The sequence below is a fragment of the Homarus americanus genome, unplaced genomic scaffold (genome assembly GCF_018991925.1).
Source record: "Homarus americanus isolate GMGI-L3 unplaced genomic scaffold, GMGI_Hamer_2.0 scaffold32583, whole genome shotgun sequence".
Taxonomy (NCBI): Eukaryota; Metazoa; Arthropoda; class Malacostraca; order Decapoda; family Nephropidae; genus Homarus; species Homarus americanus.
Genome location: NW_024713129.1, coordinates 14,414,584 through 14,434,713, shown reverse-complemented (window position 1 = coordinate 14,434,713; position 20,130 = coordinate 14,414,584). Strand labels below are relative to the sequence as shown.

The 20,130-nt window shown below is 43.5% G+C and overlaps 2 protein-coding genes across 22 annotated transcripts in view; one reads left to right on the top strand and one right to left on the bottom strand.

Annotated features, from left to right (window-relative positions):
- The window catches only part of LOC121868070 (PDZ and LIM domain protein Zasp-like), a 108,067-nt gene extending 93,954 nt beyond the window's left edge, over positions 1-14,113 (bottom strand). For 13 of the 21 annotated variants that reach the window (XM_042368345.1, XM_042368466.1, XM_042368356.1 and 10 more), the window contains exon 1: positions 13,852-14,111. In XM_042368345.1, the coding sequence (XP_042224279.1) occupies positions 13,852-13,953 (102 nt within the window). In that variant the 5' untranslated portion in view covers positions 13,954-14,111. Of the gene's footprint in view, positions 1-13,851 lie in introns of all 21 variants that reach the window. The other 8 variants (XM_042368360.1, XM_042368372.1, XM_042368365.1 and 5 more) reach the window with 2 other exon arrangements.
- Positions 14,114-14,597: 484 nt separating this feature from the next.
- Positions 14,598-19,531, top strand: LOC121868064 (proliferating cell nuclear antigen-like). The gene is made up of 5 exons (XM_042368333.1): positions 14,598-14,928; positions 17,081-17,246; positions 17,423-17,578; positions 18,432-18,560; positions 18,677-19,531. The coding sequence occupies exons 1-5, from the start codon at positions 14,708-14,710 to the stop codon at positions 18,785-18,787; spliced, it is 783 nt and encodes a 260-aa protein (XP_042224267.1). The 5' UTR covers positions 14,598-14,707; the 3' UTR covers positions 18,788-19,531.
- Positions 19,532-20,130: the final 599 nt, after the last annotated feature.

Here is a 20,130-nt window from a genome sequence, read left to right as displayed (position 1 = left end):
CTGTACTTACACCGCCGAGTAAACACCTTCTGGACTAATAATATAAAAGTGAAATAAGAGGAGGTGAAGCCCGAGAGGTAAGGAGGATCCGAGGAACATGAGACAAGGAACCATAAGGCTGCCACCACCATGTACAGAAATATCCACGACCAACAGATTCACTACTGCCTTCCTTCCTCTGCTTCCCCAACACCACACGCCCCCGCGTGATGGCGCAACGACCGTGTAACTTAGAGGAAAGGGTGGGAAGGGGTGGCTCTGCTAGGGGGGGTGAGGGGTGTGGCTCTGGGGGGCAGTGGAGGTGTGTTCACAGGGGGCGGGGGTGGGGAGGGGTGGGTTGGATTAGGGGCAGTGGGAGGGGTGTGCTCTGCTAGGGGCGGGAAGGGGTGGCTCTGCTAGGGGGGGGGAGGGGTGTGGCTCTGCTAGGGGCGGTGGAGGGTGTGCTCTACTAGGGGGCAGTGAGGGTGGGTTCTGCTAGGGGCGGTGGAGGGGTGTGGCTCTGATAGGGTGGAGGGGTGGCTCTGCTAGGGGCGGTGGAGGGGGTGTGGCTCTGATAGGGGCGGTGGAGGGGTGTGGCTCTACAGGGGGCGGGTGGAGGGTGGGCTCTGATAGGGGCGGTGGGAAGGTGGCTCTGCTAGGGGGGTGGAGGGTGTGGCTCTGATAGGGGCAGTGGAGGTGTGGCTCTGATAGGGGGCGGTGGAGGGTGTGTGGGCTTGATGGGGCGGTGGAGGGGTGTGGCTCTGCTAGGGCGGTGGAGGGGTGTGGCTCTGCTAGGGGGCAGTGGAGGGCATGCCTGGATAGGGGGGTGGGGTGGCAGAGGTGTGGCTTCACTAGATCGGGGTCTGGAAATGGATGAAGGAAGACATTAAATGAGACGGAGCTGCGACACCCTGTACCCACACTGCCTCCCTCCCCTCACACATACACTGCCTCCCTCCCCTCACACAACCTCACTACATCTATGTTAACGTGGGCGCCAAGTCTCCTTCTGCCACACTGGAGGAGAATACCACGTCTAAAACTACTCCCTCCCCTCCCCTCCCCCCTCCCCTCCGCCCCACACCCTCGTGCACCGGCGGAGAAAGCCCTGAAGCTGCCCTGGTGGTGGTGGGTGGAAAAGCCAGGAACGGGTTTTACTTACTTATACCTTAAGACCATCTTATCTGACTATAAAGAGAAAGTGTGCGGGGAGGGACGTGAGGGTGACCACACCTGAGTTAAGGAGGACGTCACTCAGGTTAAGAAGGCAGCCAAAGCGACCCGCCATCTTTGGTTATCAGCGACTGGCTCCGTCAGGGAGGTCAAGGACGAATGTCAGGGCCTCACCCCCCTGGTCCACGACACCGGAGGACCTCACCCCCCTGGTCCACGACACCGGAGGACCTCACCCCCCTGATAACAGTGTTGTCGTGGACGTCATGCTTGGGTGAAACAGTCGTGGGTGTGACCGTGTTGTGACTACACATACAGTAGGTGAGGGAGTGTCGTGACCACACTCACACATACCAAGGCGTAGACACGATCACCAAGTTTTCGACCCAGCACAAACCTTGGCTGCTGCTCTCTATGGTACACAGCCACAACCAACACACTCACTTCTGACGTCTAGTGTATCGTGTTGTCTTACTCAACCTCACCAACACAAATGACTGCAACGCTCGTTTCTGAATTCCTGCTGGCAGTCTATTACCCACCAGCCGTTAAGAGGTCATACTGGGGATAAATGTTGACATTAATTGTTTCCGGGATGTGTGTGTGTGTGTGTGTGTGTGTGTGTGTGTGTGTGTGTGTGTGTGTGTGTGTGTAAAAAGGACTTTGATAATCCTAAAAAGCAATGTCATGCCACCTTAAACAATGGAGATGATTCAAAGTTGAAATGACATTGTTGGACCTGTCCTCACACACACAGTATCGCGACAATTCGTCAATATGTTTTAGTTATAATAAGTCATCCTTTTTATTAAACCGACACAAGAACCTAACTTAAGTTCGCGAAATAAACGGAGAGACGAGGGAGTGAGTGGAGGCAGGGCACTAAAAGACTTTCCCCTACTAACCCCCTCGCCCTCCCTGCTGCCCCGCCCTAACCCCTCACAAAATCTCCACACACACACACACACACACACACACACGGCAGAACGAATGATGTACAGCAGGAGGACTGAAAGGGGTAGCTGACGAAGGGGACTACCGGCGACCTATGAATATGCTTGACGAAAACCTGTTCTGGGAGGGAGTCACGCTGCGTTAGTCTTCTGTTGGCCATGCTGACAGTGTACCAGCAGGAGGAGGTGTGACTCAACCCAGCCTCCACACACAACACTGTGTCGAGGAATAGGGAAATAAAGATACAGTCTATGAGGTGCAAAAACACACTGTAATCGGAATGGAAATAAACAGAGAAAAGAAACAAGAGGAAGAAGTAGGTTAGGTTAGGTTAGGTTAGGTTAGGTTAGGAGTATAAGTGTGGGTCGCGAGGGAAGGGTGTATGATGCTACTTCTCCTACTACTACTACACTCGGGCCATACATTACAGCCTTGCACTTCTTACATCCTAAACGAACAAGCCCTCCCCCCCCCTTAGTCAAGAGGCGTATTGAATAGTGACGCAATAAGCTCTGATTGACCAAATTTCCCTGACCCAACCTAACCTAACCAACCTCATCGACCCTTGTCACTGTACAATAAAAGGCAAAAGTCGTGTCGTGAAATTTGGTGAAAACATATACCGAAGAGGTAAACTTTTGGTGCGCTCCGCCTTGTGGTAGGCCCGGGGCTACCACATGTTTCACGAGTTATATTTAATCTTCGGACAAAACCATGACACGACTTTTGTCTTTGATTGCGCATCCCAACTACACCTACCATGACACCAAAGACAGAATGCATCACAGCTTTACCAACTCCTGCTATTCTATAAAAACCCTAAGCTCTCAAACGACCTTCCCTGTGTCAGTGACCTCGCCTATTTCACCGTCCATAGTCGGGAACACTCTGCACCTTCAGATAAAAAGAACAGCAAGAGCCCCCCATCACAGAGAGGTGGGCAGAGTAACGCCAGTAATGTCCTCCTCCACCTGGCTGACACAAGCGCCAGGTGTATCATTCCACAACACTAACGCTCCTTACTGTTGTTCTCAAGGGTGTGTGTAAGGTCAAGTTAGGTTAGGCAAGGTCAAGTTAGGTTAGGCAAGGTTAGGTTAGGTTAGGCTAGGCTAGGCTAGGCTAGGCTAGGCTAGGCAAGGTTAGGTTAGGTTAGGTTAGGCAAGGTTAGGTTAGGGAAGGCAAGGTTAGGTTAGGGAAGGCAAGGTTAGGTTAGGTTACACTAATTGTCACACGGATCCCTTTATAAGACTAAATCACTTTATATTTGGGACACAACAATAGGTTCTCCTCGGGCACAAATCCACTGGGAGACAGGGATGATGGGAGGCTGATCACACCTTCCTAGTGCAGACCCGCCACCAAAATGACAAAGATGGCGCTTACAATAGTGATTTATCGCGTAAATAACTATCCTTCCCTCAGTTACTCCTAGATAAGCTTACACACAACAAGTTCTCTCGTAAACACTGTCTGAAAGTCATCTCAACAGCGCTATAAATGGAGTATCTTTATCACAACCACTATCAACACCCTAGCCTAGCCACAACCATCCTTAGCTTATAGCCTAGCCACAACCATCCTTAGCTTATAGCCTTGCCAACCAACCAACCACCACCAACCTAAACTTACAACAACAATCACCATCCTAGCCTAGCCACAACCATCCTTAGCTTATAGCCTAGCCAACCAACCAACCACCACCAACCTAAACCTACAACAACAATCACCATCCTAGCCTAGCCACAACCATCCCCAGTCCAGCCATGCCAACCCCCCCTACCAGCTTAAACTTACAACAACAACACCCACTATCACCATAACAACAACAACCACTATCACCATAACAACAACCACTATCACCGGCCTAGAGTAACCACCATCACGACTGCCCTCCTACCAAGCTCACCCACTGGACTATCAATCCTCCCAACACTGCAACCAATATCACTACGACTCCACCAGGATTATTGATTAATTACCATTTACCCAATCAACCATAAAATTCTTAATTAGTCCAGGTAACCTAACAGGTGCATACAGTATCGCTATCATATGAATTATTACACTGATCTACCTGTGACAATCATACGGCACAGGTAAGAATGTAAACAAAATTAAAACGTTCAAAATATTTAATAATTACACGGGGAAATTTTACAATATCAACGCGCAAGAACTTAGAAAATATTCGTTATATCTGTTTCCTTACTAGTGGTCAGTGAACGTATTTAACCCTTTGATGACGATGGTTTAAGCCCTTTGAGGATGATGGTTTAACCATTGAGGATGATGGTTTAACCCTTTGAGGATAATGGTTTAACCCTTTGAGGATGATGGTTTAACCCCTTTGAGGATGGTGGTTTAACCCCTTTGAGGAGAGTGGTTTAACCCTTTGAGGATAATGGTTTAACCCTTTGAGGATAATGGTTTATCCCTTTGAGGAGAGTGGTTTAACCCTTTGAGGATAATGGTTTAACCCTTTGAGGATAATGGTTTAACCCTTTGAGGATAATGGTTTAACCCTTTGAGGATGGTGGTTTATCCCTTTGAGGAGAGTGGTTTAACCCTTTGAGGATAATGGTTTAACCCTTTGAGGATGGTGGTTTATCCCTTTGAGGAGAGTGGTTTAACCCTTTGAGGATAATGGTTTAACCCTTTGAGGATAATGGTTTATCCCTTTGAGGAGAGTGGTTTAACCCTTTGAGGATAATGGTTTAACCCTTTGAGGGTGATGGTTTAACCCTTTGAGGATGGTGGTTTATCCCTTTGAGGAGAGTGGTTTAACCTTTTGAGGAGAGTGGTTTAACCCTTTGAGGATAATGGTTTAAAACCCTTTGACGACGATGGTTTAACCTGCAGGACTCAAAGGGTTTAAGTAATTCAGATACCTTTGTGACTCAGTCTAAACCCAACAAGTAGATACATTCTTTTATCTTCATTTATAAAGGCACAGTCACCAAGGGGTAAAACCCGCATCCAAAGCTGCTATAACCAACCAAGCCGAGATGTAAACATTCCATAATAACCCGGCCCAACTAGACACTATTTTCTGATAGAAATGAGGAGTAAGAGAACGTTTGTGTAACTAGAGGTAAGAGGTGATGTAACTCGAAGCCAGGTGAGCACTGAGGAATGGGCGGTAGTGGGCGGTAGTGGGCGGCGTGGGTCGTGCTTCAGCATAGTGACGCCACCTAACTATACAGTATACATCTACCACTTGCCATTCCCCACCACCACTCAACCACTACCACCACCACACGACCATTACATTAACACCATAATACCGGGAGGGATAAATCACTCCATCAAATCAAAGTAATTTTCCTGATCTAATTTATCTTTCCTTTAAAATCAACATGACCTAATTTAGACCTAATAGCCTAATTATATGAGGTAGCCCAGTTACCTAATTTTACCTCCATACCTAGTACGGAAAGCCTAATTCAACCTAACCTAACCAAACTAATCTAAATTTACCTTACCTAAACTAACCAAACTTTACCTAACTTAATCTAAATGGCGAAAAATTCTACAACGAAGCCTGTCACATCTAAAAACAAAATACTCGCCATCAATATATCACACAGGGAACTGGAGAAACAATACTGACAACCCCTTTAGGAACCAAATGCACAAAATTACTACACAAACAATGAACCCAGCAGTACAGAGCGGACATCATCTTCAGGTGTGGATACAAGAGGAGGGATATACATATTTGTTTTGTTAGCATTAAGTGTCGTGTAATGTAAGCGTCATTTCAAAAGCTAACACTAATATTGGGGTCATTTTCAAGGCGACCTCTTGACACAAACTACATTGAAATTGTTATACAAATTTTAAACACTAGATAATAAGGTACTGAAGAAATACCAACAAACAGTTACACACAGACACCCAGCATAGCGCAGTGTTTCTTAGTTGTCTGTAGGTGTCGGGGTGTACCAGCCAACCATCGCACATACACAAATGCCACCCCGCGCGCTGCTCCACTCGAGAAACAACCAACAAACTCTCTCTCTATCTCTCTATCATCTCCTAGGAGTAGTCCCGTACTAGATACTATCCTTAAATGACCAAATAAGACCCTCTAGTGTGAAAAGGGAGGTCGTAAAGTTTAAAATACACAAGAGGTGTGAGGGCGGGAGGCAACGCGTCCCGGACATGCCATCGCCCATCACCACCAGTGTAATAAAATAATCACTATACACCACAACGACATATATTCAGAATCCAGAAATACGCTGTAATACAAGTGGTCCACCGAGCAGATACAACCATAAAACACCATTATTTCTGCCGCCTCACAATAGTATGCAAATGGCTGTGAATGAAAAGCGTTGTACGGCAGAAAGGGTTAGGTGATGTGACCATACTCACAGTGTAACCCTTATTACATATCACAGCTTTACTGTTTGTTTCAACTGTCATATGATATTACGTGTAAAAGTATCTTAATTATTGTATCTAAGCAGTAATGTTAGGGCGTGAAGGGTGAAAAACACGGCTGATCGTGTGCAAAAATATCCAGCCATTTACATTGGTGTCTGGCAACACTGCTACTCTGATGGAGGCTTTGTGTATCCCTGCACGCGGTCAACCTCACCCACCCTTTATGCTAATTATTCTTTTTCCTCTTTAATATACAGTCACCGGGCCTTACATTATGCCACGGCATACCAAACACATAACAAGCATGTGCAGCATTCTGACTAGAGCAAGCTTAAAACATCAGTAATAAGATGACTGCTCACTGTTAAGACATTTAACCTAGTGCGGCAGAAACTATGTTACCACTTGAGTGACGTAAACACTGAGATTCCTTTTCAGCACTTGGGGTCAGCCTGCCTCACCTTACCCTGCACCTACACACACGTGCCCTGAGGCTTCCCCAACAACTGTGTATAACTGGGGCGGCTGGTGGTACACTGCACACGGTGATTTATACCAGCTAAATCACAGCTATCACTTCTCACCTCTGAACCCGGGATCACATACACGAAGTATGGTAAAATCATCCACAGTAACTGAGTTTTTCTAAAAATAAGATAAATAAATAAACCTACGCATTACGCATCACTAAAATCTTGCAATCGTCTCAATCCTACTGCGAATATAAGATTGCCTCCTTAACAAGGTTAAACGGCAAGCACCACAAGCCACAGGTGTCTGACCACTTTGACCTCACACATTCCTTACCCGGACATTTCTCGTTTTCAAGTCCAAAGAAACTGTGTAATTCCTTTATACTTGCACGAGTTTTACCTTTCTTTTGTCAAGTGTCTTTGGGCTTAACGAACCCGGATGGATATAAGTCTAGGTGATTCGACTCGTTATTTACCATTGTTCGGATACCTATATACAGAATGTACTCACCCCTGAAGATGTGAATTACACGAAAGCGATTGGGAACTTCGTGTTTTCTTCTTTCCTTGTGGTTATCAGCATATACCTAGATCACGCGCACCTACAGTGATTTACTTGCATAAAAGGATGTGTGTGTGTGTGTGTGTGTGTGCATCAACTCACGGCATTCGGTACATAAATCAGACTACAAATACGTGAGGCCGGAACGTGAGTCCACCAAACCAACGGCGGCAGCAAATTCCACGTCGAACATAGGAAAGTTATCCTGGGGAAATATTCGTCACCACGATTTCACCAAGACGTTTACCAAGTCAGTCAGTTGGTCAGGTACGGTAATTGTTGCTCCCAGCGTACTACGCTTTCTACGACTTCTCTTCACAGGCAGCACAGTATCGCATGAGAAATTAAGCTTTGGCTTAAGATAAACTGATAATTTTAAAATTCAGAGAAGTAGAGTAGGGATTTGGTCTATCTTTATGCGTGGTAATCTGTCCGTCGTTTAACATTGGAACTGGGATTTTGTTTACCAGACAGAACCATCACTACCACACTGTATCAGCCATCATCACCACTCCGAACCCACCATAAACACCATACCGAACCCATCATAAACACCATACCAAACCAACTACTACCACCATCCCACCTACCACTACCACCATCCCACCTACCACCATCACACTACCACTACCACCATCCCACCCACCACTACCACCACCACCTACCACTACCACCATCCCACCACCACCACCCACCACCCACCTACCACTACCACCATCCCACCCACCACTACCACCCCCACCTCACCACCATCCACCCACCACTACCACCCATCCCACCTACACTACCGCCATCCCACCCACCACACCACCACTACCACCATCCCACCCCACCACCCACCACCTCCCACCCACCACTACCACCACCACCATCCCACCTACTACCCCATCCCACCACCACCACCACCACCATCCCCCACCCACCACCATACCCACCACTACCACCATCCCACCACTACCACCGCCATCCCACCTCCCCGTCCCACCTACCACCATCCCACCTACCACTCCCACCACCATCCCACCCCCTACCACCATACCACCATCCCACCCACCACTACCACCACCATCCCACCCACCCAACCATCTACCATCACCACCACCACCCACCACCATCCCACCCACCACCACCACCACCACCCCACCTACCACCACCACCACCCACCCACCACTGCCACCCACCCACCACCACCACTCTTCCACCACCACACCACTACCACCATTCCACCTACCCCACCACCACCACTACCACCATCCCACCCACACCCACCACCGCCATCCCACCCACCACCATCCCACCCACCACTACCACCATGCCACCCACACCCACTACCACCATCCCACCACCACCACTGCCACACCATCCCACCCACCACCACCATCCCACCACCACTACCACCATCCCACCCACCACTACCACCATCCCACCCCACCATCCCACCTACCACTACCACCATCCCACCCACCACCTACCATCCCACCTACCACCATCCCACCACCATCCCACCTACCACTACCACCATCCCACCCACCACTACCACCATCCCACCTACCACTACCACCATCCCACCCACCACTACCACCATCCCACCTACCACTACCACCATCCCACCCACCACTACCACCATCCCACCTACCACTACCACCATCCCACCTACCACCATTTCATCACCCACCTAAAGTTCTAGAGAAGTGTGACAAGCTATCTGCCTGCCAAGTCCACAGAAAATATGGCTTGTTATGCAGTGTAGAGAACCTGCCAAACAGATCTACAGTATATTGTAATTACTCCTTTAACCACTTTCGGTTTTTAAAAGAATATTCATAATCGCTTGGGCAATATATCTCTCTCTCTATCGCCGAGGTGTACAATTACAGATGCATGAATGAGAGAGTCCATATTTGGAAATTGAGGGTAAGGCAGTTTGGGTGCGGGTGGGCTGAGGAACCGTTACACTCACACACAAGAAGGTTTTTACAAGTGGACTAAAAATCATTAAAACCTGATGTACAGTATATACAGTACAGCGGAGGGGGAGTGACGGAAGGTGAAGGAGTGAGTGGAGGGGAGGAGTGTGAGAACAACGACTAAGGTTTACAAAGTCCTGGCTGCCTGATATCACGTCTAATTTTACCCCACGCCGAGAAAATACAGCCTCGCCGGCCAACCAAGCCAACACCACTACCACTAGCGAGGTTTCCCTGACGCCGCCTTTGCATTTTCCAGTATTATCTTCTATTCCTCCACCAATTAGGCTAAAAATTAACTCTATTAAATAATGACAAATCAGACTTCCTTCTTTGTAATTCAATATATATATGACGATAAAACACAAGATGGTGAACACTAGGCTATGCAGGGAAGAGGAAGTTTGGCGAGTAATTTAATCCCTTGGAACATAACTGCTAATCTACCAAGACGCGTGGGTGTAAGTGTATAGCATGTGGGTGTACGAGTGTACTTATGGGTTTAGAATATATTAAGAGGGTGTTGAATTGTCTCGCCCTCTGAGTACTATTCTTCAGTATCAATAATGCTGATGGACTGTCTGTTCTCTGCTCTGATAATGCCAACTGTAGCGGAAGAGGTGTAGTGGCGTGGACAACTGCTTTAGAGGTATATGTTCCTCCATGTCTTTTGTGCTAATGAATAATTACGTTAATCTCATCTTCTATCTTTATATCATCATTGGTGTTATTCGTAGTGTATGGGGGAGTGGTGGTGGTGGGGTCGCCAGCTGCAGGAACAAGAGAGCCACCGTCCTAGTCACTGTTAGTGAGGAGTTTACCCACTGACGCCAACAGCCAAGCTGCACAGTGAAGTGGGTTACCTATGTTTAGCCTCATCAGTGCCCACACCACTCTCAACTACTCTGGCTTTTAAACTAACATATCTTGTGGCCTATTAAAAAATGTTCTTTAAGTTGACAATTGACGGCAAATTGCTCAAGCGAGAAATGTATATTATTACGAAAGACAATTAGTGGGGGTAAAAATTTTATATTCGTAGCAGTAAGAGAAGAGATTGATGATGGACAATGGTGAGCAGCTTAGTTTACACAAGCAGGCAGGCTGGGGGAGAGGGCTAACAGGTCGGGTGTCTCTTATGAAGGTAAGCCGCCAGGGTTGGCACCAACACATCACCCTCCGCCCACACCAGCTCAACCAGCAGTAAGTGGCCGTCTCTCCGGGGGCACCTCTCACGCCAACACATTCCAACTAACCTACTCACAACACTATTAACTGGCTTTTACACGTACTCCTCAAACGACGATACATGTGTACTTGTGTAGCCATATTCTGATTCTTACCACCAACTTATGATTATACCGACATATGTATATTGATTACCGCTGTAGCCGTCCTCGCGTACATGGACCAGTTACGCTTGGAATCAGCTTAATGACATCAGCAACAACCGTACTCACAATATCCACAGCTGTTAGTTTATGAAAATCACAATTCACTGATAAATGACGTCTACACAATAGGTTTCAAGACTCCTATTACAGTCACCAAATAACAGTGTCAAAAGGTACAACTATATTAGGAAAAAATAACAAGTATGCAGGTGACGGACCCCAGAACAGGTTATCCTGACACGGTGCATAACAAACCTTGACAACAGAAGACATTCACGCTGCTCTCACCGACTACCAACAACATTCTTTTTTATTGTATTACAAATTATACATAACATTCAGACAAACGTATTTGGTACTTTTTCAGGAATAATTATACTATATCAATACACTGCATCGTGATAACTGAGGGCTGCAGAACAAGGAAAAAGTTATCATAAGAATCAGTGACTCCTTCAACACCAGGATGCATCATCGCCTACGCCAACCTGACGCCAAGTTGTCTCTCCTCGCCCACTTACTCCTTGATATAGTTTCTGCTGCCCATGTACAGTATATATACACAATCACTCACAACAGATAGCCGTTTGTTCCTTAATATTTATAGTGGAAACAAGATCCCCTGCTTCCTAAATGCGTGTATACCATTAAAGTCACTACAGAGGTTCAAAAGTGGCACCATGATGTTTTTAAATCCGTGTATGTACAGTACAGAAGACGTTAATTATGTGTATATGACCAAAAATCATCCTTCACTACTACACCACCACATCCTGTATTACCAAACCAACAAACCTCCACTAACATAACACCAAGATAACAACACTTCCACTACCACACCACCAATATCCTCCACCACACCCTGTACTACCACACTACCAACACAACAACTTCACTGTCTCCCTCAAAAAGATAAAATATTCTGGATGCCCTGGAGATAGATAAGAAACTCAGGAACTCGGGAATTGAATTATATATATATTTTTTTTACGAAATTCAAGCACAGTTAGGCTACAGTAGTGTGAATAGTGACATCAAAAGCACACAGCCATGTGGATCGTGACCGTATTATTGCACAGTAGGCAAACAGTAGATGGTACTGTCTATATGGGAGTAAACCTTTATAGAAATTACTATAACATTCCTAGTTTTCTACACGTATATATATGCTACACATTTCCAATTATCTAGTTATCAGCGATTTAAATATCTATCGGTAATTATTGGCTGACTATCCATTCCTTTAGTCGAACCTCATCATTCACATCCACGCCCCTTCCCTAAGTTACTATCCATTAACCCATCAACCGAAAACCTGCCTCAACTAAATTAACTCACACCTGGTTGAATATTCTCCAGTACGTGATACACCAAGCACCATTGTCCCCGTAGAGCCATCCCTAGTTCATCCTGGTTATAAAACAAGTTTACTTATTGTCCTGTTTACTTGTCCTGGGAGAAAAACGTGCATGTATGTTTATATGTATAACTTATGGGAGATTATGATGCAGGAATATGTGAATAAGATCCATCCACCCTTGACGTCCAGTGGAGTGTCATAAGCTCCCTGGCCAACCGTGACCCAACAAATTAAAAAAACTTTAAAGTGAAGTCCAAAATTAATTATTCGTCTCTCTGAAAAGTCCCAAACCCCTGATCCAGCGTTGAAAACTCTTTAAACTTAAGTCCCCAAAAAAACAACGCTTTCTTTAAACTAAACATTTTAAATTGTAAATCCAACACTGAATGGTCTTATCGTAAATGCCAACAAATTTTAATCCAATACGAAGATCAGCTGAATGTGTGTGTATGTAGGTAGTGGGTGTGTGTAGGTAGTGTGTGTGTGTGTGTGTGTAGGTAGTGTGTGTGTAGGTAGTGGGTGTGTGTGTGTGTGTGTGTAGGTAGTGTGTGTGTGTAGGTGTGGTAGTGTGTGTGTGTGTGGGTGTGTGTGTGGTAGGTGTGTGTGTAGGTGTGTGTAGGTGTGTGTGTGTGTGTAGTGTGTGTGTGTGTGTGTGTGTGTGTGTGTGTGTGTGTGTGGTGTGTGTGTGTGTGGTGTGTGTGTGTGTGTGTGTGTGTGTGTGTGTGTGTGTGTGTGTGTGTGTGTGTGTGTGTGTGTGTGTGTGTGTGTGTGTGTGTGTGTGTGTGTGTGTGTGTGTGTGTGTGTGTGTGTGTGTGTGTGTGTGTGTGTGTGTGTGTGTGTGTGTGTGTGTGTGTGTGTGTGTGTGTGTGTGTGTGTGTGTGTGTGTGTGTGTGTGTGTGTGGGTGTGTGTGTGTGTGTGTGTGTGTGTGTGTGGTGTGTGTGTGTGTGTGTGTGTGGTGTGTGTGTGTGTGTGTGTGTGTGTGTGTGTGGGTGTGTGTGTGTGTGGGTGGTGGTGTGTGTGTGTGTGTGTGGGTAGTGTGTGTGTGTGTGTGTGTAGGTGTGGTGTGTGTGGTGTGTGTGTGTGTGTGTGGTGTGTGTGTGTGTGTGTGGGTGGGTGTGTGGGTGTGTGTGTGTGTGTAGTGTGTGTGTGTGTGTGTGTGTGTGTGTGTGTGTGTGTGTGTAGTGTGTGTGTGTGTGTGTGTGTGTGTGTGTGTGTGTAGGTAGTGGGTGCATGGTGGGGGGAAGATGACACCCACCTCCCAACACTACCTTAAATGGCTTTACTCCCAGACAGTCTCCCTCACACCGCCTACCCCTCAAATATCTTTCACATTATCCCTTCTCTTATTTCCATTTTAGGAGACTATTACAGAGGAAACTAGCGAGAGGTATATAGTAATATCTCAACAATATTCAGAGTTCAGTATAAAGAGTCGCGAAGATGGAGTTGTGACCCAAACGCGTTACCGAGTCCTTCATTATACATGTTGCAGATTTAAATAAGTATCCAAGCTTAAATTTGCTTTAAACTTATATATTTATTTGCAATTCTGGGTTACTGAGTCATTATAAATAAGAGGATGTTTGTTAATCTTACCTTTTGAACACAGAGAGGTGTAGCGAAGTCTTTGCCTCCCTGCAGTCTGAAGCCCCAGGGTGTACCCTCGGCTTTGGATAGCCTAATTGTCATAACCGACATGGCTACTGTATGAAGATTTGACGGTCGAACAAGAAGAAAAGGCGAATTAACTACCGCCTTCCACACTGAGCCTCTCACAAGACAACACGGCACTACAAAGCCCCGCCTGCCTGCCCCACCCGTTAGATCTGAAGCGAGCAGACGACTGACGGCACCACCAGTCCACGGGTTGAACTCCCGCCAACTGATCCAGTCAAATTCAAAACTTTTATTTAAAATTTAAGTACTACTTAAATAATATTATATATAAAAAAGTAGCAAACTTATACTTTTTTCATTGTTATTAGTTATATTTTAGAATAAAAATATAATACATAAAATTATTTTTGTCCTCATTTGACTTTAAAATATGAGAATGTGTCAGAACAAGAGTTACACGCTTTGTAGACAAATTCAACAATGTAGTAAGTGTTTATATTAAAAAACTAAGCTCAGTTAAATTATATTATTATAGACCATGAATTACAAAATTTAATTGTTAAAGCGATAATTATTTTCTATATATTAATTGTTTGAAGCTTCGGTTTTCTTTTATAATTTTTCATACATTAACTGTTGGAGAGCCAATCAGCTTCCCACACAGCAGAACTGACCAATCAAATTCCTTCCCGCGAATTCTTGTTGTGACACTCTCGAAAAACGCGCGAAAACGTGTAGATAAACGACCTGTGACGTCAAGGGTGGACGGTGCGCTGACACGCAGCCAGAAATATATAAGTGCTCCTGCTGTTAAACAAATCAACAACCCACCAAAATGTTTGAGGCTCGTCTTGTCCATGGTAACTTGTTGAAGAAGGTGCTTGATGCCATAAAGGACTTGTTAACCGAGGCGTCATGGGACTGTGCCGACTCCGGTATCCAACTCCAGGCCATGGACAACTCTCACGTCTCCCTCGTCTCTGTCAACCTCCGAGCTGAAGGGTTCGATAAATACAGATGTGACAGAAATCTAATAATGGGCATGGACTTAACCAGGTAATGTACAGACGAGATTACATGTGACCAACTAAGGTACTAACGGTGGTGCCAGGCTGGACTATGTCGTGGGCTTAGAGTCATAGATGGTGGTTATATTAATTACAGTATATTGTGGTGATGGTGTAAAGGCAACATGAATTGTGGCACTCAATAGGATGTCCGCCTTCCGAGGCACCTGAGTGCAAGATGGTCTTTGTTCTCACGGGATCAGTGGTCCACTCTTAATTAAAACATTCGATATCATTTTAGTTTCGGCACTGGGGGACGGGGGTAGGTTAGGTTAGTTTGGGTAAATTTGCATTGTCACACCGTTCTCTGTTAGAAAGTGAAAAATATATTTTTCTAGTGTATTTGTGTTTAGACCCAATATGACCTTCATTTATGGGGGAAATTAGCGGGGGGTTTCAAAAAAAAATCATGGCAAAATACACCAAAAAACACTAGAAAAACAAAAACCTAACCTAACTGACTCACCATATGATGGAATCACCTATTTCTTACCTTATTGGCCTGGTTCTTGTTCGTCGTTGCATTCTGGGATTCTTACACATCGCCACATATGTTGGTCTTTGCGATATTTACATTGTCTTGCTCTTAGTACACTTTACTGAGGTTGGAAGAACACCATGCGATCGAAAAAATGCTATAGTTTCTTAGTCTTTTTCCCAAAAACTCGCAATCAGCTCCATATAATTGAAGTGACACCCATCGCAGACTGCCATGGTCGGAACTGAAGTTACTGAACTTGAATTTTGAAATATGAGAGACCCAAAATTAAACTCGAATTTGATTGGGCCAAATATACTGCGAATTAAACCCAAACTTATTTTAATTGGTTGCAAAAACAAAAACGCTTTTGATTGGTCGCGTGACGTGTACGGGAACGCATGTGCGTGATGATTTATGAAGGAGGCAGGCGATAATATCGGAAGATTAATGGAGGAAAATAGAGACAATTTTGGAAAAGCTATCTCCGTTAGTATACATTTCCGCCGGTAATGTAATGGATGAAAAATTATCTTGTGATTAGACGTCTTATTCGAATATGATAATAGATTAGTGGTAGGAATGAACGGTGTATACGCAATGATACCTTAGTTTGGATAGCTAATACAGGGACGATCGAAACTATAATTTTACCAATGATTCTCTGGCCTCTCAATTTTTGCTGGTAAAATATGAAACTTCCCTCATTGGTGGACATCCACAGCACTTATGACTGTAACAGTGACGGACAGTGGTCTGGGATAAACAGCTACCTAACAAAAAATATATTTAGAAGAAACTTATTTCTTACCTCAAGAATAAAAAAAAAAGGATGGAGGAATTGCACTCTGTGTGCTTTAGTTTTGGTAACGTTTTACGGTGGTTGAGTTTTAACCCTCAACTTGGGGAACTCATTTTGTATAGGATAATGCTTTCCTGCCTCGTGGAAAGGAAAATAATTAGTTGGGAATAAACTACGACAGGACCTTTAAATATTCCTCACTTAAAAATATTCTGAAGATAACTTCTTGAATATCAATAAAGTAGTGGAGGATATTAGCTGTAATTTTTTTTCTGGTGGTTTTAGAGAGTAAGTACAGTCCATTCCTGCATGGACACTATATTTGCGTTAGGTTGACAAAGGTGAGATCAAATTTGCCTAACCTAGAACAACGATTTTCTCTCCTAGGACAGGGAGTAGTGTTGGTTTATTTTGTCGACAATAAATAATCTCCGTGGCTGTGAGAGAAATGTCTGTGTTTGCTGCTGAAGCGAAATTGTTGGTGCTTGATATTTGTTGATATTATTATTATAAGTTCCTAATTGTGTTTTTTATTTAATGGAAGCTTTTAATAAAATTACTTTCATTTCCAGGACATTGATAAGGGTCTGGGTCTTAAGATAAAGTTTTACTTCCTGAAATAGGGTGAGCTTCCATCTCTGGTGAGCCCTGCAAAACATTTATATTGGGGGGGGGGGTTGCTCAATATCATAACTTTGATGTTTAGAAAACACTTATAGTGAAAGTCAAGTAATGAGCCATTTCTGTTCATTCTTGTTGTGGGGTTGAGAATAATCCTTCCATCAAATTTATTATTATTATTACTTCTTTGTACAGTTTATTTATCATTACTGGATTATTGATTGTGTTTACTTCTTACAGCATGTCAAAAATCCTCAAGTGTTCTGCCAGTGATGACATCATCACCATGAAGGCTCAGGACAATGCTGACACAGTCAGCTTTATATTCGAGTCCCCCAGCCAGGAGAAAGTGTCAGATTATCAGATGAAACTTATGAACCTAGACCAGGATCATCTGGGTATTCCAGTAAGTACAATATTCTTTGTCCTCTGTCTCTGCCACCGAGGGATATAAGTAACTGACAAATGCGTTTTAGTTGGCAAATTCTCATGTACACAGAACTCACTGTTTTATATAAATGGTTTACTGTACATTGGGGGTTGGTGTGTACAGGTACTGTAGTCTTAATTTTATCTTTCCAGGAAACTGAGTATGCCTGTGTTATAAAGATGCCATCTGGAGAATTTGCTCGTATCTGCAGAGATCTTAGTAACTTTGGAGAGAATATTGTAATTGCTTGTTCTAAAGAAGGTGTTAAATTCTCCGCAGCTGGTGACATTGGAACTGCAAATGTCAAGGTAAGTCTGTAGAAATAGGTTTTGTTCAAGAGCACAAAGAAATGTTCCTGGACCATGTTAGTTTAGCAATGGAATACAGGTACAGTCCAGAATTCCCCATGTGACGCATGTTCACACAACAAGAAATTCACATTAGCATGAGGAACTAATTATGGAAACTGCTATTAAAAAATAATGTTCCCGGTTTAACTTGTTACCTATGGCTTATCAAAGTCACTTTAGTGTTTGTATTATTCTGGATATATTTAAGTAGTTAGACTTGGTTAAATTCCATTTCTGAAAGGAAAAGATTTTTCGGCCTAAAATCCCATAATCTTGATCTTGTATACAGTATATATATAATAAACAAGGTTCGGGGCTGTTGGTACCCGAAGAAAGGTTATGGAGAAAAGTAAGTTTTTTTTTTTTTAGGTTTTTTTTTTATTATTATTATTATTATTATTATTATTACGTATCCTTCGTGTACCTGTAGTGGCACTTGCAATGCTTGGTTCATGTCGGGAAGTCATAAATGGCTCCGTACACTTCTGATGATTGTGTGAAGATGCTTAGTGTATTGATGAGCTTCAGAATTAGTTGTGGCATCTTTGTACCCGTGATTTTGTACACAAATTGAGATAGGATGGGGGATATGTACGTAAAGGATTTTTTTTACAGTACAGGGACTTGGTTTATAGATAATCATGGCCATAATTTTTACCCCTGGGACACATAGTCAAAATCATACAAAAATTGTAGTTGAAGTTGCTAGAATGATTACTTTATGTTAAAGCCTTTCTGCAAGTTCATGTTAGGTTTTAAATGAAGAATTAGTTTATTTACATCAAGTATTGACATTGTTTGACTGTTACAGCTTGCACAGACCTCGAGTGTTGACAAGGAAGAAGATGCGGTTGTTATTGATATGCAGGAGCCCGTGACACTGACCTTCGCTTGTCGGTACCTTAACATGTTCACCAAGGCCACACCTCTATCACCTCAGGTACCACGTTAACTCATCTTTGAAATGTTTTGTTAAGCCCATTTTAATAAGTTGCTTTTATTACTAGTTTTATTGTGTCCTTCAAAAATTTAATATTGCTCCTCATCTTTTCCCAGGTCTCACTCTCAATGCACCCAGATGTTCCACTAGTTGTTGAATATGCCATTGGAGAAATTGGCCAGATTCAATACTTTTTGGCTCCCAAGATTGGTGACGAAGACTCATAACTTTAATAAACCTGACATGTAGAAAGGTTTTCCATTATAATAAGCAATATTTTTCTTATATTTTAACCACTCTGACTCATACAGGCAATATTGTTACAATATATAATTCAGTGGCCTCTTGTACTTGTGTATCATTTCTAACCTGGTGTAACTAAAGAGAAGAATCCTCTGACCTAGATGGTATAAAAGTTATATTGTTCTGTTTATGAAAGAGTAAAGGAAACGTGGATTGACAGGACTCTTAACAATTACATATACTATATATATATATTTTTTTTTTTTTTCCTTCAACTATTATTGGGTTATTTTTACTGATGCAATTGTACTCCTCCTTGAGTCTCTAAATATCCATGATTACCCTCATACTGTGCAATGATGTTGGCTAAATGGTAGCCTTTATCTCCACCCACCCTTACTTGTGCTAAACTATTGCTCCAACAATTCTCTTGCATCCATTAATTTTACTATTCACAGTACACATTCCCAGAAAAATGACTCCAAATGGGCGACAACATGTGACTGCAAACAATGTACCTACAGTACTGTATTGTATCTGCACAGCACTTTATTATCCACCTTGTAATTTGACTGTTACTGTTTTAAATACATCATATACAAGCAAGCAGCCAAGGTGATGAACGTTTTTGTTTTTATCTTCTCGTGGAAATGTTCTTTTTCATCATATTCTTAAATTGTGTACTGTATGCATCGGTCCCTGTTCAATAAAGTTCATTGATAATTTGCTCCGTGCATTTTCAATATACTTTCCATGTTGATTTTTAGTTGTTCGTTTCTGGATCCTTAAATGCCACAAATTGTTCTTGAAACTTCCCATTCATTTTGTAAAGCATGCATCTATTCTTATTACCTACACTAGTGTCCCATTCTTTGTGATCTTGTTACAATTCTGTAACATATTGCACCATACTCTCCATCATGTATGTACTACTGTAGTAATTTTAAAGATTTCCTCCCTTGATCTATTGCATATGTGAAAGTTATAAAATAACTTTCTTTAACTAGTATTTTGTTTGACGCAAGTTAACACTAATTGGCAGGGATTCTGTTTAAGCACATTGTTGAGTGTTTATGGTAACTACTACTATTCTTGACAGTATACAGTGTTGGACTCGACTGTAAGCATGGGTACAAGCTCTCCTGAGAGACATTATCTGCACGGCCCCTTTATTGGTCTGTTCATGGGAGATAATGTGCTACCCTCTAGAAGGAATACCATTTCCTGGAAGAAGCAGAAGTCTGTATGTCACACTGAAGCCTTCATGCTAGACTCCAACCTCTGTCCCTGCTGTAAGTGAGGGTTATTGAGTAGTTTATTACTGTTT